The sequence below is a fragment of the Megalobrama amblycephala genome, linkage group LG15 (genome assembly GCF_018812025.1).
Source record: "Megalobrama amblycephala isolate DHTTF-2021 linkage group LG15, ASM1881202v1, whole genome shotgun sequence".
NCBI classification, from domain to species: Eukaryota; Metazoa; Chordata; class Actinopteri; order Cypriniformes; family Xenocyprididae; genus Megalobrama; species Megalobrama amblycephala.
In genome coordinates, this window is record NC_063058.1 from 21,064,387 (window position 1) to 21,087,771 (window position 23,385).

Sequence of the window (23,385 nt, forward strand, 5' to 3'; positions counted from 1 at the left end):
CATCTTTATCAGAGACGTAGCCTCACGGGCACAGCGCAGCGACAAATAGAGATTAAGTTGACAAGGCAAAGATAGAGAGAAAGTGGGAGTATGAAAATATTATTAAAATGGAGCGACGTAGTAGGCCCGCCCCCTGATAGCTCATATATGTATGAGGGAGCCCTCACCTGACTGACAGCTCGGCTTGACCAATCAGCTTGCAACAAACGCGCGAACGACAGGCAGAAATTTGCCTGTCCCTGGGGAGACTGGGTGGAGGGTGCGCGCACGAGCATGTGTGTATCATTAGGAGCGCGGCACAGAGAGCTGGATGGATACGCGCTTCTCTGGTCCTTAGTCCGCGGTGTGCTCAGCATCTTTTCCAGCAGAGCCGTATGGAGAGAGACTCCACATCTCTCACACACTCAAATAAAGCTAAAATTCACTCGGACCTTAACCACGATAATAACCCCACAAGTCTGGAGCTCGAGCCCGCGATTGAGAGGAAAGGAATACATTATGCGTTTGAAACAAGGACTCTCATTCTCTCCGGTAAGCGCGACTCTCTCACGCTCTCATGACTCATGTGCATCCTGTAATGGGGGGTTTTAATAGCGAGCCATTGCAGAGGTCTAAACCTAACATACTGTACTGTATACGCTCTCTGAATGTTTAAATGAGTATCAGAATCACTTCTAAATGTATCTTTATCATCCGTTTCAAATGTTTTTGATGAGAAAGCTCTGCGCATCCGCGTTAGAAATGTCGTAATCTCACGCAGAGACTCTACAGGTATCAAGGGGAGGAATAACTGAGAATGTGACCAAGAGAAAATTATTGATTTTTGGCACCGCAAGGGGTTTTAGACACCCATAAATTTCCCAGTGGGAGTAATATAAATGACCACAATGTATTCTGTAACCAATTTGAAAATATATATTAATATTATAATATAATTCTGAAGAAAAGCTTAGTAAAAGTTATCATAAATGTTTCAAAATTGAGGATTCAGGCAGCAACTTTCAGTCAAACTTGCACATACTCACCTGGATGTTACCTAAACGTTACCTTAACGTTAAAGCAAATCTTTAGAATTATTTCTGGACAGTTAGCTTTGTTTATGCACAGTCAACCATCATGAAATGGTCTCATGCATCTTGCTGTATCACGGTGTGTAAAATGTGTGACGATCATCACGCTTTACAGTGAAAAGTAACAAAAATATGTTAAGCTACAGCTTGTATAGCACCTCACTTTAACAGGGTGGAAAGACGTCATTTAATTCTGCTGTAAAGACGACCTACTGTTTAACCCTGCAGCCTAAAATAGAACAAAATAAAACATGTCTCATCTAAACTGAGTGTAAGGTTGTAATGCAGCAATATAAAACAAATCGGCTATGAACCTGAGTTTACTTTAGCATAGTTCATGATTAACTCTATAGGACATTCATGGATTTTATAGTAGTGGTTACAAAGTTTCTGTTTTTGGTTTGGAATCAAAATGCAGTAATAAAGGTTAAAAAGGGACATGGAATGAACTGAAAAGGGACATATAGTCTAAGCACCTCTGATTTATGGCATATGCTCCTGCCTCTTGTGTATGAACAAGGTGTAGATGGGAGCAAAGAGATGAGAGTGAAAGAAATCAATAGGGACAATAGAAGAAAAAATGCTAACATGTCTTGAGACAGGGCTGAAGAATATGCGACAGAAATAGCTGATATATCTATAGGGATTCTGTCAGCATTGCTGAGGCATAATTAATTGCTGTCATGCGGTGTGTTCGCCGGCAGTGTGGAGCAGGTGAGAGATGCAGGACTATATAACACACACACACTCTCGGTGCCTGTGTCAGCGTAGTATCTTAGCTAATTATACTTCACACCAGGCGTTTGAAGTGACACCATGTAGTGTGATAGGAAACAATGCTGATATATTACAGCACGCTGGGGAAAAAATACTCACGTAGCTCATGAAATGAAAACTTGCTTACCTTGTTGTATAGTATGTGAACAGAACAGAATCAAAGAATAGAATATAATAGAGCAAAAAATGGAACAGAATGAAACAAACAGGATAGAATGGAACAGAATAGTGCAGAACAAAACCGAATAGAATTGAAAACAACACAAGAAAAAAGCAGAAGAAATACAAGAAAATAACAAAATAAAATAAAATAAAAAAAGAGAACAAAAAAGTAGAGGAGAATAGAATATATTAAAACCAGAAGAAATAGAACAGAATAAAAAAAAAAAAAAAAGCAAAGTAGAGTAGAACTGAGCACAGCAGAACAGAACGGAACATAAATTAGAACTGAATAGAACAGAATATAGAACAGTGCGGAATAGAAAACACAATATAACTGAATAATCAGAATAAAATGGAATTAAACATAGCAGAACAGAATAGAACAAATTAGAAAAGAGTAGAAAATAATTTTAGGACTGAGTAGAGTAGAATAGAATAGAATAGTATAGAACATAACAGAATTGAATACCACAGATCAGAAAAAAAATGCATACAACAGAGAAATTAAAATAGAACACAATAGAATATAGTAGAAATAAAGTGAATAGAATAATGCAGAATGAAATAGAAGAGAATACAATAAATTAGAAGGATCAGAACAAAATAGAGTAGAAAAGAATATATTAAAAAAAAGAATGAACTAGAATGGGGTGATAGAAAACATAATAGAGTAGAACAGAATAGAAGAACAGTATAGAATATAAAACACTGTAGAATTGATAAATAAAACAAAATAAAATACTCAACAGAACGGAATTGAACAGCAACAAATTAAAATAGAAAACAATTAGTAAAAGAGCACAAAAGAATAACAGAATTGAGTAGAGTATAATATAATCGATAGAACAGAATGTAATAGAACACAACAGAATTGAATAACAGATCAGGAAAAAAAACAGATACATTAAAATAAAACAATAGAATACAGCAGAAATAAACTGAATAGAATAATGCAGAATGAAATGGAAGATAATATTAGAAATCAGAACAAAATAGAGTAAATCAAACAGATATTATAGAATATAAAACACTATAGAATTGATAACAGAACAGAATAAAATACAACTCAACAGAACACAATTGAACAGAACAGAATAGATCAAATTAGAAAAGAACACAAAAGAATAGTAGAATTGAGTAGAGTAGAACAGAATAGAACAGTACAGAATAGAAAAAAAAAAAAAATGTTTTCAGAATCTTAACCAGCAGGTATATTTACAGTGTGATCACTAGTTGTACGTGGTGTAATACTGGACAAGTCAACTTACAGAGATTGTTAACTAAAAACAAAAGACAATTTCTATAGATCAGCTACAGAATTCTGTAAATAAATTAAACCCAAAGTGGAAGGTGAGATGAAAAACAGTTAAAGGTTCCCTCTTTGTTCCAACAGCTAATATTTTTGTTATTGGACCAGTAACCACGCAGGCGGACTCAACTGGTCAAGGGCTTAACATATAGTACATTAACTTCACCGTCATTAGAGTCTGCCGCTGCTGTGTTTTTAAGTATTCTGCCCGCCGCGCACGTTTTTCGCTCTTGCTTTCACTCACTGTGCGGTATGAAACAAACCCTGAGCAGCCCCCTCAGATCCACTCCACTCCTTAAACACAAACCAGAGGGGAAGGCGTTTCGCAGTCTGCGTTATGCCATCGTAATGTGACAAGGTGTCACCTCCAATTCGTGATGTCTCCCCACACACGCTTCACTAGGAGTGCGCTCCTCCGCTGCCGAAGTAAGGCGAGATTTCTATTCATTCCAGCCTTGTGAATAAAACATAGCGCAGCAGGGCCACTTTATGTGGTGTCTGTTGCATTAGACGAGAGAATGGAAAGCCAGGAGAGAGTATGTGTGTCTATGTGTGTTAGTTTCATGAGCACTTTCTCTAAAGAAGGCGAATCATAAATATTTCAGGAAAAGTGGTTGGACTTCTGACTCTAGGAAAGGACTGGTTTGTAAACAAAAATGTGTGATTCATGCATATAGACAGAGGAACTGCTGTTGGACTTGTTCAGACAAAACACACTACAAACTTCCAAAAAACAAAACAAAAAAACTGAGTACTAAACACAAACAACTTTTTTAGCCAGTTCCCTTCAGCCAATCAGAACATACTTCATATTTAATATATAGCGGGATTTTGACAGATTTCATTGTGGGAAGGGCAACCACTCCACTTGTCTGTATTTGTTTGGTAATTCCAACATTACATCCAGCTTTGGCTTCTTTTGGAAACGTTTTAGGGTACGTTTACACGACAACGATGTACTAAAAATGGAAACGTTTTTCGTTTTGCGATTGTCAAACATTGTCAAAACGATTACAGTTCACACGGATCTGCGAAAACAACTAAAAACGTTGTATTATTCATGCCTGGTCAGTAGGTGGCGATGTCTCTTTGTAAAGAAACAATACATGCCTATAGACTGAACATGATTAGGACTGCACAACGATTAATCGCGATTAATCGTTTGCAAAATAAAAGTCTGTGTTACGTAATATATGTGTGTGTTCTGTGTATAATAATTATGTATATATAAATACATGCACATACATGTATAAATTTAAAAAATATATACATGTATAAATAAATATACATATTTATATATATTTTATATTACGTATAAATATAAATATTTTATATATAAATATAATTTTTTTCTTAAATATATAAAGTATGTGCATGTATTTATATATACATAATTATTATACACAGAACACACACATATATTACGTAACACAGACTTTTATTTTGCAAACGATTAATCGCGATTAATCGTTGTGCAGCCCTACATGTAATACGCCCTTACATGTGCATGACGTCACCGTTTTCACAAATTTGCGTTTTTTGTAATTTACACTATGCATTTTATAAATAATCAGTTATTTTATTCTTCTGAAAGTAGTTCATAGTATTACATTTACTTTCAGGATTATACATCTTATATTTATTCTAATGGTGGACAGAAAAAGAACATGTCAACTTAATAAAAAAGTAAATATTTCCCAGATAATAAATATCTTATACACATTTATTTTTGATTAAGATAACACCACGTCTTATAAGATTCGAGGATTCCACAATTAATCACTAATAAAATCATGTCATATAAGCATTTAATTTACATTATATACATCTTGCTAGATACTGTGTGCATACTTAAAGCATGTGTCGACCAATGAAGCAAGTAAACGGTGCAGAAATACTCTGCCCCTTTGACCCTTTCCAGCATTCAGCTATAGAAGCACTCTCTATTTCAAATCCATATTTCACATAATGAAGTGAGCACAACACTCCTGAACCGCAGCTGAGGGCTCTCTTAGTTAAGAAGGACACATACGTGAACAAATAAAATTAGCATGTGAGGGCATCTTCATAGCAAAGCTCTTAATAGTAAATTGACAGAAATGGGAGAGATGGAGAGAGTAAGCAAGATGTGTGTCCTTGTGAGTGTATCACGACTTGTTCACGCTTATGTTGAGCTCAGTGCATCCGCGCTGCACTTGTCATAGCAACAAAGAGTCATGAAATGCATGTTCTCTACAGATAATGGCAGTTTATTATCCGTTAAATAATTCAGCTATTTTAGAAAAATAGCCCTGTTGGGGAAGCTGCTTTAAATCAAGAGACATAAATTTGACCAGTTAAAGTCAAAGGCATATATTTATGACTTCATATAAATTTAATTATGAGATATGCAAACAACTTGAACCGAGTCATTTCTTTTTGATCTGATCTTTAATGAACCGATTCATTGAAACCAATCAGACTCGATTGACTGGAAAGCTGTGCGCAATACAATGTAACAAAAACAGTGATTTTTTTATACTTATTGCTTGTTAGTCTCTCCTTAACATGTCAAGACACCACCTAATTCTCATACATCAGACAGTAAGCAGCTACTGAAACAAGTTTACAAGCTCATAATTTGTATGGTCGTTAGGATGAATGGTGATCTTTGCACAATCCTGGCAAAAAGCGGAATACAGGACCAAACAGATGGCTATGCAAGGAGAGAGGAGAAAAAAAAAATGCTCCCACCTGCTTGTGTTGACTCACTGCCATAGTCGGACTAACATAAGCACACTGTCCTACAGGGGTTCTTTTGCAAACCTGCTCCTATAGTGATACTGACAGCTTCATCTACCACAGCCAGGCGGCTTTGTGCTTTCTGTCCTCAAGGTTGCAAACCAATCATAATTTCAATGTATGGAGTAAGATCTAGCAAATATACACTGAGGTTTTCTGTGTAAGCACCTGAGTTTGTATACTTATATTAGCTGTCAATCAGAATTATTGAACATAAACCTTATCACAAAACACAGTCCACAGCAATCCATTTTTGTAATCGAGTTATCAGTCTGTCCAAGAGTGCTGCATTTTTAAGACACACAATCAATTTGAAAAAATGTCATTTATATTTAATGCAATTGAAAAACTATGGAAGCTTATTTCCGCCATGGAATAAAAAAAGGATAATTGCGACTTTTTATCTCACAATTTTGACTTTTTTTCTCAGAAGTCGCAATTTTGAGTGATAAAGTCACAATTGTGTGATATAAAGTTGCATTTGCGTTTTATAAAGTCACGATTGTGAGATACGCAATTGTGAGTTTATATCTCGCAATTCTGACTTTATAACTCACAGTTGCGAGATTATATCACACAATTCTGACTTTATAACTCACAGTTGCGAGTTTATATCAGGCAATTCTGACTTTATAACTCACAGATGCGAGATTATATCACACAATTCTGACTTTATAACTCACAGTTGCGAGATTATATCACGCAATTCTGACTTTATAACTCACAGTTGCGAGATTATATCACACAATTCTGACTTTATAACTCACAGTTGCGAGTTTATATCACGCAATTCTGACTTTATAACTCACAGTTGCGAGATTATATCACGCAATTCTGACTTTATAACTCACAGTTGCGAGATTATATCACACAATTCTGACTTTATAACTCACAGTTGCGAGTTTATATCACGCAATTCTGACTTTATAACTCACAGTTGCGAGTTTATATCACGCAATTCTGACTTTATAACTCACAGTTGCGAGTTTATATCACGCAATTCTGACTTTATAACTCACAGTTGCGAGATTATATCACAATTCTGACTTTATAACTCACAGTTGCGAGATTATATCACGCAATTCTGACTTTATAACTCACAGTTGCGAGTTTATATCACGCAATTCTGACTTTATAACTCACAGTTGCGAGATTATATCACGCAATTCTGACTTTATAACTCACAGTTGCGAGATTATATCACACAATTCTGACTTTATAACTCACAGTTGCGAGTTTATATCACGCAATTCTGACTTTATAACTCACAGTTGCGAGTTTATATCACGCAATTCTGACTTTATAACTCACAGTTGCGAGTTTATATCACGCAATTCTGACTTTATAACTCACAGTTGCGAGATTATATCACACAATTCTGACTTTATAACTCACAGTTGCGAGATTATATCACGCAATTCTGACTTTATAACTCACAGTTGCGAGATTATATCACGCAATTCTGACTTTATAACTCACAGTTGCGAGATTATATCACACAATTCTGACTTTATAACTCACAGTTGCGAGTTTATATCACGCAATTCTGACTTTATAACTCACAGTTGTGAGTTTATATCACGCAATTCCGAGAAAAAAAGTCAGAATTGTGAGATAGAAACTCACAATTACCTTTTTTATTTTTTAGTCAGTGGTGGAAACAAGCATCCATACACAGACCGCCACTGCTCATGCCACCGAAATTGCACACATTTCATGCACACAGAGCCGCTCGCTGTTTAATAAATTTCAAATATAGTTTTACTCAACCATACAATAGGTACAAAGCAGTTCACAGGCACATTTTAAAGCATCTTAATTAACTGACTTTGCCCACTGGCAGCTGCCACTGAGAGACAAAATACAGTGGTTATCACAGAGCCCTTTGGGATAGCACTTCATTGTGGAATAATTGCCCCTCTGTGCATTCAGCTGGCTTTAATGTCTATTTATGAGACAATAAAAACCAATGTTAGCAATGCCCTTAGTATGCTTAGATTACAAGTTCGAAAGAAATGTACAACAAATTAAATGTGTTATGTATGACAGGAATCACAGTTGTTAAATTGGCTTTCATATAAATGCAGTTAAAGCAAGTTATTATATACATAAAGCATCACAGTGTAGAAATGAAAGCATGTTACAACAGATTTAAGCATCTGGCCTGTCAGTCGCCAAATAAACCACATTTTTTCACACCTCATCTTACAAAATGATCTATGACAGAAATAAGATGACATTACATACTGATGCTCTTATATGCACAGCCCATGCGGAGTAAAACACTTCTGTCTTAAGCTAAACAGTCAGAACTGTGGTGATCTATGCAAATTTTCTTAACACCTGCCCTCACGTACATAAAAGCCCCCTGGCATTTTAATATATTACGAGAAAATTCCCAGTGGTCACATGATATATGTAAGAAGGGTAGGCATATGAGGTCAAACCAGCAATAATGTATTAAATGATGGCACAAAAAAGCAATAATACATTCACTTACACGGCCTAAATATATCGTCATGCTCCTAAATGCCAATATGGCTCTTCTTGACGTTAATGTGACACCATATTCATTACCTCTCTCCTGTCTCTTATTTTCCTCAGATGGGAAGTGACGAGTGTGACTGATTGAACATAATAACGATGGCAGACAAGTGGTCCATCCCCCACAGGAACCTGAGCTCACCCTGCAAATTTCCACTTTCCCAATTTTTCCATTACCCTAAGGATACGCTGACCTTCACATATACAGTCTGCATGACAAGCCAAAGCAGGGTAAATTAAAAGGTTGCAACTCTCTGCCAAGGACGACAACAGGCAAAGTCGCAGCTTTGGCGGACTTGCCATCAGCAGAAATACACTGTGTTGTCATAACAAATGATTCTGTATTTGTGAATTTAACGCCTCTAACACCAGACCCCACAAGGACCAATTACAAGCTGAAGAGAGTAGGACCAAGATGAAAGATTTGCTGTTTGCAGTTTGTTTGCTGGCAGGACTTGTGCTGACTAAATCAGTTCAGGCCTCTGAGATGAGGGCTGTGTGCCTCAAGCTGTGCAAATGTGAAGTCCGACCCTGGTTCTCTCCTTCGTCCATGTATAACGAGGCTCCGACTGTGGACTGTAATGATCTAGGACTTCTGTCTCTGCCGGGGAGATTGCCCTTAGACACGCAAGTACTTCTAACACAGGCCAACAACATCGCAAAGATCAACAGTCCCATGGACTATCTGGTAAACCTAACCGAGGTAGACCTATCTCGAAACAACATTTCCTCATTGAGTGATGTCTATCTAGGTCACCTTCCACAACTTCTGTCTTTGCACCTAGAGGAGAACTGGCTAAGCAGTCTTCATGATAATTGCTTTGCACACTTCCCAAACTTACAAGAGCTCTATGTTAACCATAACCTACTCTCCTTGATCAGTGCAGAGGCTTTCCAAGGGCTTAACATGCTCTTGAGGCTCCATCTTAATTCAAACCAGCTGAGGGCCATAAGAACAGAGTGGTTCCAGGATCTTTCCCAGCTAGAAATCTTGATGATAGGAGAGAATCCAATTGCCAGAATACAAGACATGAATTTCAAGCCCCTTATCAATCTCCGCAGTCTTGTGCTAACCAGAATGAACCTCACTGAAATCCCTGACAGTGCCCTGGTTGGCCTCGATAAGCTGGAAAGTGTGTCATTCTATGATAATATGTTTCCAAAAGTACCTCAAGCTGCTCTCAGACAAGTGCGGAACCTCAAGTTTCTGGACCTTAACAAGAATCCTATCGAGAGGATCAAAAGGGGTGACTTTGTGGACATGATCCATCTGAAAGAACTTGGTATTAACAGCATGCCAGAGTTAGTTTCGATCGACAGCTTTGCCATGCATAATCTACCAGAACTGACCAAAATCGAAGTCACGAACAACCCCCGACTTTCCTACATCCATCCAAATGCATTCTCCAAACTCCCAAGGATAGAGTCCTTGATGCTAAATAGCAATGCGCTCCGGGCGCTTCATCATGTCACGGTGGAATCCTTGCCTAACCTTCAGGAGGTGAGCATGCACACCAACCCCATTTACTGTGACTGTGTCATCCGCTGGATCAATATGAACATGACCAAGGTCCGGTTCATGGAACCGGATGCCCTCTTATGCGCAGGGCCCTCAGAGTTTGAAGGTCGTCTTGTCAGGCATGTGCACTTCCGTGAAATGGCAGACATCTGCCTGCCACTAATTTCCCCGGAAAGCCTTCCCGATCAGGTTAACGTGGGTAGCGGGCATTCTGTGTCTTTGCACTGCAGGGCGTTTGCCGATCCTGAACCTGAGATCTACTGGGTCACGCCTTCAGGCGACAAGATCTTGCCTCAGATGGTTTCCAAGAAGTATCACCTGCATCCTGAGGGAACGTTTGACATTTATGGCATCACAGAGAATGAGGCTGGGCAGTACACCTGCGTGGCCCACAACCTCATAGGTGCTGACATGAGATCCGTCTCGGTAGTTGTAAACGGGTACTTTCCACTGCCGGCAAATGAATCCCTGCACATCCAAGTCAAAGGGACTGAGCCACATTCGGTGAGGATTTCTTGGGTGCCACCCAAGGGCAGTCTTGTGTCGAATATTAAGTGGTCGACCACATCCCAGCGCCGCTCCTTGTTCACTGCACACGTGTTGTCTGATGTAAAAACATTCAACCTCACACACTTGCACCCACTGACGCAGTACGAGGTGTGTGTGGAAATTACGGACCTGCAAAGCAGACATTTGAAAAACTGCATGAATGTCAGCACCACTGAGGTTTTAACAGGAAAAACTGATGATGGTATCGATGACGGACTGATAATCAGCATCACCGCGCTGCTCCTGATCGTGTCTGCAGTGGCCTGTTCGTTCATTTGCATGTTGCAGAGGAGTGATCACTTTTACAGGAAATTACGAAATCAGCAGTCTGAGATGTTACCTTCACACATTAAACCAATCTGGGGGTCAAGGGCTAAAGCCAATGATCCAGAAACAGACTTGATAAACTCAATTTGAGAGAAGAGCAATGTTTTGGGATGCACTGGACACTGGACTGTGTGTCTAATATCGCTCTCAATCTGATACAGACTCACACCACTGGATCATTATTAAATGGATTTCAATGTGGTTTGTGGTTCAAGACATTTCTTGCTAAATCTGACATTGATTACCAAAAAGCCACTAATTGTTTAAATGTCACACTACACAGGGGAGCATGAAGAGAAATACTCTTTTCATGCAGGATCAAAGAACAGCACATGAAAGGTTGGACCTGACTGTTTACACAGAGTGTAAAGCCTCAGTGGCCAAGTCTTTTTATTGTGGGCTTGTAGCAACACTACTTGTGCTGTATCATCGGTAAAATAAACAATGTCAAGTTTATGATGGTCTACGCTTTGTAGAATAGATCATAACACTTTGTGATAAAATACATTTATACAGAAAATGCCAACTTGTTTTCATTGCAAGTGTTTTTTACTCTTTAAAAATGCCTTCATTTGAAGATTTGGTGCGTTGACCAACAGAAAGCTGGTTGGTTTGAAAGTGACTCCTGAAAGCTGTGCTTCAAACATTGCTATTGACTATAGACAATGGACCTTTTTTGCACACAAAATTTCACAGAAATTTCGCTAATGTACAGGACAGTTAATTAACTGAGAAAAAAACGTATCACAAATTAATAGTCATAGAGTGCACAGATTTTATATTAGATATATATTCCTCCTGGTCCACATGGACTTAAACTTGGTTCTCGCCTGTGTGTAATCAAACGCATTAAGTGAGACTGATGCAGAGGCAATTGTCATTACATTTTGCATCTTTGCCTCAGACAGACGACTTGTCGTTGCAGTTTTATTTTTGCTCTGGAGGCTGAACCCGTGCTCTGCTGCCACGTTGGAGCGCATTCGCCACCAACTGGACAGGGGTGGGAATTACAGTTAAAAGTTACAATAGATGTAATCTGTCAAAATGACGGAGGACCTTCAGATTTTGTGTCACCGCTACAAAAATTCAGTCAATGAAAGAAAATTTTTGGTTAAAGGGTTACTTCAGGATTTAGCATTAAGCTTTGTATTAGTAGAATACCACTAGTATTTTCGAATTACTGTGCTTTCCCCCTTCATATCAGCCCGAGATGAGAGATTTATGCATTTTTATTCTGTAAAAAAGCCTCCGATGACGCAAAAATCGCCATTTTGCGTCATCTGAGGCTTTTTTGGCCAGAGGCATAAAACTACAGCCAGTAATAGCAGGTAGTTCCGCATTTTTTCACCACGCCCATACATATGCGCTTTTGAGGTTACTCACGGACATAGATCAAAGATTTTATCAAAAGTGGGTGTCAATTATATTTTTAAGCTTAACATATTTTGTTATAGTCTGCACTACATCAGTGGTTCATCTCGCAAATGTATCGGTCTCTGCAGTCATCTCAACCAATACAGCAACAGGCTTTTGTGGTAACGTTAGCATAAATAGATAAATAGACTAACTCAGTTTTACAGAACAGTGGCTTTACTTTGATAACAGTCAACTTATATGTAATTGTCTATCTAACGTTACTTTGCTAAGTTTGCAGTTTTACTGCTACCTATGTGCTACCTACAACACTACATATAGGCTGACGTTACTGTGTTATCAGTCTAGTATCAGCGAGTCTTACCTCTAGGCGAATACGCTTAGTACCAGATGCCCAGGCTGTTCGTCCTCTGGGAAAGTGAATATCGATCGCGGTGTCCTTCAGAATGGTTCTCTTCATTGCAAGGATATTTGGTTCGTAGTCCTCGTGCTTGAAATGGAGACTACATATTCTGCGGTTTTTTAAGTTTTCTATAACGGTGTCATCTCCAAACTTCGGGTGTTTGATGGCCCGCAGCCACTGTTTACATCGCTCCAAATCTTTAACTTAATCGGAAAATGATGGAAACTTACTTGTCCTTTCCTGGTTTTGGGTGTACATCCAGGTACAAAGCAATTTAGCACCATTTCGCTGTAAATGTATGAACTAACTCACGATTTATAGAATTAATATGTAACAAAGCAAGCCTACTTGTTTGAATTTTCCTGGTAATTCCGCCTGTAACCGATAGGCGTGGTTTGGGCGTGGCCTCGCAGGGGCAGCAAAACAAGTGCATTCTGGGAGTTAATGTCTTTCATCCACATTAGTCAAAAATACATTTTCTGCCTTTTCTCAGTCTAGAAAGCTCCAAATTCAAAAATAATTTCACATTTCTACTACATAAATGACCAATTTTAAATACACATTCATCTTTCCAGGGGTGAAGAACCCCTTTAACACGACCTCTTATATACGCGGCCTCTTGTATATACACCTCTCTATATATATATATAAACACAATTACAGAGGCTGCCCAAGAAATTGCATGTGCTTGGGAAGGTGAAACATGAGAAAAAAGTGGAAAATGAAAAAGTGGAGTTTTTCTGCGTGGATGGGGTTTTGGGGGAAAAAAATTCCACAAAACTCATTGACTTTAAGTCACATTATCTTCTCTTTCATTAAAAATCCAATAGGAATTCCAAGACTAAACTCCCACAGGTGATGAATTGCCGTCACAGAACGAATGATGTGGGGGATTTATTAGACTTGCATGGTCATATATCACAGGGGGTTTTAGCACCCAACACAGAGTTGGGCCATTTGTCACCTACACAGGAGCTAAATTATGCGGCATTATAGCGGTAGGTACCGAATAGGTCAGCAGGAATGTGCTGCATCTGGTCTCTCCATTTCACCGTCAGCCTGGTGACACACGGTGAACATTATGGACACAGCAACACTTGCAGTTCACACTGAGAGGTCAAGCAATGAGTCAAAAAACAAAAGAATAAAGTGGAGGGGAATATAACCTACCTAAACTTGTGATCTCATGTGGCAGTGTCGGCATGTGCCATAATATTTCTTTGACATGTTCAATTCAATAATTATTAAAACCAAAATACCAAAAATTAAGACATTTGAACTAGTATCTAGAATATTTACATCTAAAATATTTTAAGAAAACATATTGTATTTCATATTGTGTTTCATATTGTCAAAAAACTAAAAATAACATTAAAATATTTGAACAGTATTTTAAAATATTTAAATAAGAACATATTAACACTGTTTCAGTCCGTACACATCATTTGTATTAAACTCCAAATAAAAAGACTAGCAATTTTTTAAATAAATGCATTACAACTATAGTTCACTGGGATAAGTTAAGTACAATGGATCTGATTACCCATCATTTAAATAAACATAATTGACATAATCTAAATAACTTTCTTGACATATAAATGACATTTCAAGATAAAGCTGTGTTCCATTCAAAGTCAGATATATAGGATCTATATATAGGAACTTCTAACTATAAAGGCAGACTATAGCTCAATCTTTGGAAAATGATGTAAAATTATCAGTAAAAAAGTTACACTGTACATCTGTATCATCAACTTGAGACTCATTTAATCAACCATAACTTTCATCTAGAACAAGGACACTATAGACTAGCATTTGCCCCATCAAGAAAATCTATTCACACTCCATTAATTTACAACCATAACGTCGCAATTAATATAAGATATGACACGTTGTGTATGTAAAGGAAGACGAATTACCTCTTAATTAAGTGATGTGCTCAGCAACTGAGAAAATTAGCAAATGGGACAGTTCTTCAGGAACATCAGTTCAATTAATCTTGATTATCTCACCTATCACAGCGTTTATGTCCATCTTTCCATATGGTCACGCCATGATCATGCGACTGAAAATAACTTTATTAATTGGCTAATACGGTGAACTTGATACATCAATTTCAAGCTCCACCTGGGTTGATCACTATACATCTCCATTACAAAGCTTTTGTTATGAAATAAGTGAATTATCAAATCAGCATGTTAGAATGATTTCCTAAGGATCATGTGATTAGATAACAGTAGATAATAAATAATTAATAAAAATTATGCAGAAATATGCTTAATATATGAAATATATGGAAATAAGTATATGATTGTGTGCACATACTATATTACAACATATATTAGCATGTGATTATTTGATTAATCAGCATATATAATTAATTGGATAAAAAATAAGTCATAAACATCAACCTTTGCCTTATACTGTAAAAGATTTTAATGAGGAAAGATATGAAGACATGACTGTGCCTCTTGGCAGGACTGAGACACCGTGCTTAGTGCTCTACTTTGATGGCACATTTTGTAATGAATAATTTACCTGGTTCTAATGACCCTGTAAGCCGGGGCGTTCAAGCAGCGCCATCGTTCTGAACGAGGTGATTACAGCAGTGAGCCAATGTGAGACGCCAAGATTAGAGAAAAAAAAATGAGCACAGTTCAGGGGGAGGTTAGTGAGAGCCTAGCAGCAAACATCTACCGTATTAGTATTCAACCAAGCTAACAAGTTTTTTTTGGCATTGGCACTAAACAGGTGTTTCATCTTTGTTCAATGAAAATTGAAACACCTTTTAATATAAAAACTGAATTAAACCACAGATGACTGTATTATATAACATAGATGTGTTGGCATCTGTGCAAAGATGGCTATGAAATGAAAGAGACGGACATGTCTGGACACAGACATCTGCAACAACACTACAGTAACACAGTAAAAACACAATCAATTCAAAGAGAAATAATCACTGGGAGCCACAAACTATGTGCCAGGTTAAAGGGTTAGTTCACCCAAAAATGAATTTTATGTCTTTAATTATTCACCCTCGTGTCGTTCCAAACCGTAAGACCTTCATTCATCTTCGGAACACAAATTAAGATATTTGTAGGGCTGTAACGATATGCGATATGAAACCGAAATCGCGATACGCAGGTCCACGAACCTGTATCGCGATGTGAGAAGGCAGAATCGCGACACACCCCTTCCAACTCCCAGAGTTATCCTTCCTGTCCAGATCCAATGCTACCACATTTTTAAATTACTATAAGTATTAGGGGTGTAACGATTTATCGTAAATGGTGTGTCTCAATCAGCTCTCTAGTTCAGTAAGTGTTTCGGGCACACATTGAATCTTGCAAGCAGGTTTAAACGTTTCTCATGTCAGTCTCTTGCATGGTCGCGTGAGAAACGTCGTGGCTTTCTTTCACCGCAGTGCACAGCAACGGCTGTGCTCACAGAAAAGCAAAAGACGCTTGCGATGCTTTGCTTTAAGAAGTTCTGTGGGGCCGTTCACATATTGCGTCTTTTCCGCGTGCAAGTCAGTTATTATTTTCAAATGTAGCCGCGCGGCAGGCGCGCTCATAAAGGGATCAACGCGGTCGCGACGCGCGTGCAATTCTCAACTTCTCAGAATGCCGCAAGCGCACCGCAGGTCGTGTGACAAGAATCAACCGATCAGCTATGGCCTTTCCGTAACAAAACATCAAAAGCTCAGCCGAACAGCTGATCATAGCTGTACATGGTGGTTTTTATATCTTATCTCCATCAATATATCTCGTAGTAGAACTAATGCAAGGGCTAGAAATCATTTATCCTTTGCAGAAACATCCTGATCCTCTTAGAGAGCTCAGTTCATGGTTGCATAGCAACGACCGACGCCACGGGAGCGCAAGCGCTTTGGAAAGAAGGAGAAGCGGTGCGGCCGCGCCTTCCACGCGTTTTTAGACGCGACATGTGAACGGCCCCTATTCATAATTCTAAGTTCATGTTAAATTTAACATTTTTTTTCAGTGACAGACAGCCCTATTCAACTGTTAATTTGAATACAGAAGGTTTTTATTAAAATTTTATATTTATTTATTTTATTGAAATGTGATCTTGTATGTACAACAAGGAAAATTATTGAAATTTGTTCATGTTTTTTTTAATAAATCTTGTTTGAATTTCAGTTTCATTTTGTTCAAAATATCGTGATACGTATCGTATCGTGAACTCCGTATCGAGATACGTATCGTATCGTGACCTGAGCGTATCGTTACACCCCTAGATATTTGTGATGAAATTTGAGCGCTTTCTGATCTCCCTATAGCAATGTTATAACAAATTTCAAGGCCCAGAAAGGTAGTAAAGACATATTTAAAACAGTTCATGTGACTACAGTGGTTCAACCTTAAAGTGCATATCGCAGGTTTAACATTTTTTTTCGAGATGAATATATAACCTTGTACATAAATACCATATAAAAAGGTACTGCAGGGTTTAAAAATGTTTTGCGAGACATAAGGGCATTCATTTAGTAGATAAAGTGACGGTCTCTGTAAAAAACGCTTTTTTTTCAGCGTCGCGTCATTTTACGTCACTACAGGGAGATGTTCGTCGTAATGGTAAATTATTGTGTTTGTGGAGGTTGTACAAACTTCAGCCTGTCAGGACATCGAGTACAGAGGTTTACTAACAAGAAAAACTACGCTGCTATCTTCTGTGCCGGGGTTTGTTTTGTGCAGGTGAAGAGACGGGACTTCACTTCTGCATCTGCGTCGAAAAACGCGTTTATTTTAGACTGGAGGATTATCATCCCGGCGATATGATGGAGTTCAACATTGTAATACTTCTGTAAATGATTATATTAAATGAATAAACTTACACACGCTATGCTTCTTCACCGTTTTTACTTGAATCAATTTCAACACTGATGAATACAAATTATGTACACATGCATACAGTCTCACACTCACACAAAACAGTTTTGAATGATGTGCAGGTAATGTAAATACTCCAATTTCATGCATGCCATGTATGTAAACTTATATATACATTCAAGTTCACACAACTACATAATCACGGCGTCATATACATCCTCACACTATCAGTGAATGGGCACGGAATAAACTCTTAACACAGAATTAATGAATAAAGGATAACATGAAACACTATATGTTTGGCCGCCGGCGGGAGACATATCACGGATCGGTCAGAGATGCAGCTCGATGAAGACTTACGGTGCACATTTTAAGTTTTGTGTTTGATTATTACATTTGCTAACTACCAAATCAGTCGTGATGAGAAACCACTATATCACGTAACGTTAGTGTGGACGGATATTAACGCGTGTGACATACGCTTGATCAAAGTTTATTCGTTTCGGTTATTAGTAATCAGTTAGGCCTACTCCTAGATGACCAATAGCTTTGCTATTGCCTGATTCATGATAATAATCTGTACAATATTGTGATCTGAGCACATGTCGTTACCTAAAGTTATATCTATAAGCTAACACCGGTCTCTGTCCTGTTCTCCACTGCTTCTCCTCACACAACAGCTCAATTTGTCTCTTTTGACCGTTATTCTGTCTAATTCTGGCCTGTCCCTGCTCTCTTGACCACATAGCAGGCTAATTGTATAGCTGTGATTAGTTATACGAGTATAAATAAGCATTTACAATTTCCTCAGCATCCGAACTGTCATTGCGATCCATTGTTTTCCTATAGTTTATATTGATCGCGCTCCCTTCAGTGACGTCACATCCGATTTGGCATTTTTCAGATGCGGAAGTAAAATTTTCTCACAAAAAACGACTCCAGAAGCCTATGTAGCGTATTTATGCGTGTTTTTTCAAGAAAATCTATTTCATACATTATTTTTCTATACATTGAATCACTAAAGCTCGAGAATACGAGAATACTTTTGTGCACAAAAAACAAACAAAAATAATGACTTTATTCAACAATTTCTTCTCTTCCCTGTCAGTCGGCCAATACTGAGCTGCCGTTCTGACGTAGAACCCGGAAGCACTGCACTGTGTTTACTATGTAAACAGCATAGGAGAATGACAGAACATTGTTGAATAAAGTCGTTATTTTTGTTTTGTTTTTGCACACAAAATGTATTCTCGTCGCTTCATAACATTAAGGTTACAGTATTTGACTGTAAATTGACTGTAAATACAGTATTTGACTGTAAATTCAAGTTAAATCCATAAAACCTAAAATGTTGCTATATTTTTATGGTAAAATTCTGGCAACCACATTTGCTGTTTTTTTTTTTACCTTAAATTTAACTGAATTATTTTGATGGTGTGTTTAAATCACTTTAGTCAGAGCAAGCTGGTGATGTTTTTTTCATTTTTACAAAAAATAGGTGACTACAGTGATTCAACCTTAAAGTTATGAAGCGACGAGAATACTTTTGTGCACAAAAACAAACAAAAATAATGACTTTATTCAACAATTTCTTCTCTTCCCTGTCAGTCGGCCAATACCGAGCTGGCGTTCTGACGTAGAACACGGAAGTGCTGCACTGTGTTTACTATGTAAACAGCATAGGAGAATGACAGAACATTGTTGAATAAAGTCGTTATTTTTGTTTTGTTTTTGCACACAAAAAGTATTCTCGTCGCTTCATAACATTAAGGTTGAACCACTGTAGTCACATGGACTATTTTAACAATGTCTTTACTACTTTTCTGGACTTTGAAAGTGGTAATTAAGGGGTCAGAGAGCTCTTGGATTTTATCAAAAATATCTTAATTTGTGTTCCGAAGATGAATGAAAGCCTTACAGGTGTAGAACGACATGAGGGTTAGTAATTAATTAAACATTATTTTCATTTTTGGGTGAACTAACCCTTTAAGATCTGACAAATGCACACTGCACTTTTATTCATCAAAAACCAAATCAATCAAAAAGCAAAGCCTTTTATCTAGGCAAATAAAATATTCAGTGAATTATCAATACCTTCCTTATTCCATGATTCGCCCGGGGAATCCAATTTACAGCTCATGTTACTGCATATAAAAAGACACATTCAATGACAAGTTTTTGGATAATATGTGCCCAAAACACATCCAATGTTCTTTCACTCATTGCCTTCATTCAGGGAACCTTGACAGCTGCCAGCAGGGGCCGATGTGATAAATCTCTAGCATTAAAATGTCAAATTATGTCAATGAGACGTCAAGACTGATTAACAGCGATTAGCAGTGTCATAGCTGTTCCTTCTAAACAGATGGTAGCGTTTTTACCTTCACCTAAAGCTGCATATTAGAGGCGGGGTTATTGTGATTTTAAAAATGTTAGTATAATTTTTCACAGATAGTCAGAAGTCTAAATGAATGAATAAATAAGACCTTTCGACTGAAAACAAAAAATTCTGAAAAGTCTTTAAGCGGATTTACAGCAAATGTTACATTCAAGTCCTCCTTGGAAGTTTGTATTTACGAGTTGGGAAGTTGTAAACGATCAAAAAATGATCACGATTTAACGGTGAAAGACTGTTAATTGGTTAACAAAGTTTCTGTACTATATACGGTAAATAACTGTAATATATCTTACCATACATTTAATGTAATTTTACAGTAAAATACCATTAAATTAACAGTTTTTGGAATTGAAATAATTGAAATCATTGTATAATTTACAATAAAAAAGGTAAATTGACATTCCCAGAATTCTCTGGCACTTCACATTTGATGTATTTTCGTTAAAATAACTGTTTCTTCTTAGTTTTTTCTAATCAGTTATGTACATTAGGGCTTTATGTTACATCTAATGTTGTTAAATTAATGTTTATTGCATTTTTTATGTTGTGTGTTACCATGATGGTGTTTAGTGTTTGTGTGAATGACACTGTGCACCTTCTATATATTAGTATATATATTAGTAAATTATACAGTATTACCACTGTGTTTGGTGGTTGTCAGTGTATTGTAAAGGTACAAAACAGATATTAGTTCTTCAATAGGATCATAAATGAACTTATCAGTTAATGAAATACAGTATTCTGTAAGTTTAATCCATAAAACCTAAAATGTTGCTATATTTTATGGTAAAATTTTGGCAACCACACTTGCCGTTTTTTTTTTTTTACCTTAAATTTAACTGAATTATTTTGATGGTGTGTTTAAATCACTTTGGTCAGAGCAAGATGGTGATGTTTTTTTTTCTTTTTCATTTTTTACAAAAAATACAGAAAGATTTTTTTAACTGTAGTTGTACAAAATGATGAATAAAGAATAAGTATCAGGTGATTTTTTGAGAAATGTATAGTTGCTATAAACTAAATTGTTCTATATATCATTATTTTTGTATTATTTTTATAGTATTTATATACTATTATAGTTTTATTAATATTTTGAATTAGCATTTATTTATATACTTTCAGATATTTCTTTTTTCACTTTTATTAGTGATATTACTATTTAGGTTTCATTTATTTTTATTTAAGTTTTTATTTATTTCCAGTTATTAATTTTAATGCTTCATTTTAAACTTCTTTCAGTCATTTTAGTTTAGTTTTTGTCTAATATTTTATTTTATAGCTTTATTTTATGAACAAAAATTATTTTTAATAGTTTTAGTTTTAATTAGCAATAGTAAGCCTATCTATTTTGTACATGCTAGTTTTACTGTCAATGAAAAAAAAATCATTACGATTTTTCCTGCAACTTCATATTTCAGCAAATATCCTGTTGTTTTATATTTCAGTTACTAAAACCATTTTTTGCATTGCTACTTTTAACAAATTCTTTTCTATGTGCAGAAAGAATGGTGAGTTTTTACAAACTCATTTTTTTTTTTTTTGACATCCTTCAGAAACGATAAGAAAAACAACATGAAGGCTGATATTTATGCAATGCATAACCATTTAAATTATTGATGACATTTTAAGGGTCTGAAAAATGAAGGCTTTCAACAAGAAGATTGAACAAACAATGGCCAATGGACATAGTTTAAATATTTCATGCTGGAATATAAAACAATCATTGCTGTGCAGTCGCCTGTTAGCCAAACTCACCAGGAAAAATCATGTTTCAGTGATAGAATCCACCGTCTGACCTTGATTTAAGCATTCAAACTCAAATTATGCAACTAAAAACCTTGATAACAGACAAGAAATAAAGAAAAAACATGTTGCCCGAATTCAATTCAGCATTTCTAGCTTTTTCTAAACAAAATAATCATCCTCATCACGGAAAACAATGACTAAGGTCATGTTTTTCAAGGTATCATAGTCATAATACAGATCCACTTCATGCACCCCTTCACATAATAACATTATACACCACTCTACTTCCTAATAAAACAAGCACACATTTCATTTTAGGTGTGCTCGAATTTCAGTGCTGCTCCAATATATCAGCAGATCTCTTCTGCTTAAAGAGGAAACTCAAAAGTGGTTGGATGAGGATTTTTTCTTTCATTTGGATGAGGATTTATGAACGGACCTGTATGATTTGATTGTATACGTAAAGGGCTGTTGTTGCTTGCCAGATTAAAGCACAGTAGCTCTGAACAGAACATACTCCATCACCTGTGAAAAAACTATGACAGCAAAAGAGAACTATGAGAAATTCAGGCTTAAAAATCACACCGAGATACAGGGTGACAGATATGGCTGAGTAATTCTGGCTTCTGTTCTAAAGCAACGGTGAAGTTGATGTCTGGCAGTGCTGATATACAGATGGCTAAAGCCTCCATGTGCCAGTCCATCAGTGTGATATAAGAATAAAGAATATAAGATTTTTTCTTAAAGCACATATAGCTATGTGCATATCTACTGTTATAAGGTATGCACCGATATGAATATTTTGGCCGATACCGATAACCGATAATTCTTTATATCTGAAAGCTGATAACCGATAATGGCCGATAAATCTAAGTCATAATTTTTATATCATTTTTGAGAGCCTGATTACAAAAACAAAAGTCTCACCATTAAAAGCCATGTCTCAAGCACACAATTATAATGTTCTCATTATAATATTATGTAGCATATGACAGACTTGCACTGTATTTTCAGATTTCAATCATAATTCAAGCAATTCAAAACCATAATGGTGGACAATGTGCATCTGAAGTGTCTCAGCTGAAGGAAATAATCCATTATTTATCGGCTTTAATATATCGGCTAAATTTTCCTATTGGGCAGATAACGGTAACATTAAAAATAAACATATATCGTCCGATGCCGATATGGTGGCCGATATATATTGCGCATCCCTACTTTTAACCCTCTGGTGCTCTTTGGTCATTTTTGACTGAAAATGTTTTACGTTTTTTTTTTTATTTTTTTTTTTTACTTCATCGGAATGGGAAACGAATTTCATTTAGTGGAAATGTTTGGTACTGCGCCCAAACAAAATCTTACTGAAAGCTCATTCTTTGAGATATCAAGCTCAAATTTGGAACACAATTTTAGATTTATGCCTTAGATTTTCTCTTAGTTTTAGAATCAAACAAGTTTTGGAAAATATTTATTTTATATAAAAATTTAAAATAGTATTTTTGTGCAATTTAGACTTTTATAACTTTAAGTTCACTTTTTTCATTCAAGATTTATGAAAGTTTAAGTTGGTAAT

At 36.6% G+C, this 23,385-nt stretch overlaps 2 protein-coding genes across 2 annotated transcripts in view; one reads left to right on the plus strand and one right to left on the minus strand.

Moving 5' to 3' along the window:
- Positions 1–23,385, minus strand: part of immp2l (inner mitochondrial membrane peptidase subunit 2) — a 124,019-nt gene that overhangs the window by 18,789 nt on the left and 81,845 nt on the right. The window lies entirely within an intron of this gene.
- On the plus strand, positions 176–12,243 carry lrrn3a (leucine rich repeat neuronal 3a). Its single transcript, XM_048158131.1, has 2 exons — positions 176–531; positions 8,704–12,243. The coding sequence occupies exon 2, from the start codon at positions 9,059–9,061 to the stop codon at positions 11,126–11,128; it is 2,070 nt and encodes a 689-aa protein (XP_048014088.1). The 5' UTR covers positions 176–531; positions 8,704–9,058; the 3' UTR covers positions 11,129–12,243.

Bases quoted from the DNA above. Each gene is read 5' to 3' on its own strand.
- lrrn3a (XM_048158131.1), top strand. From the start codon at position 9,059: ATGAAAGATTTGCTGTTTGCAGTTTGTTTGCTGGCAGGACTTGTGCTG.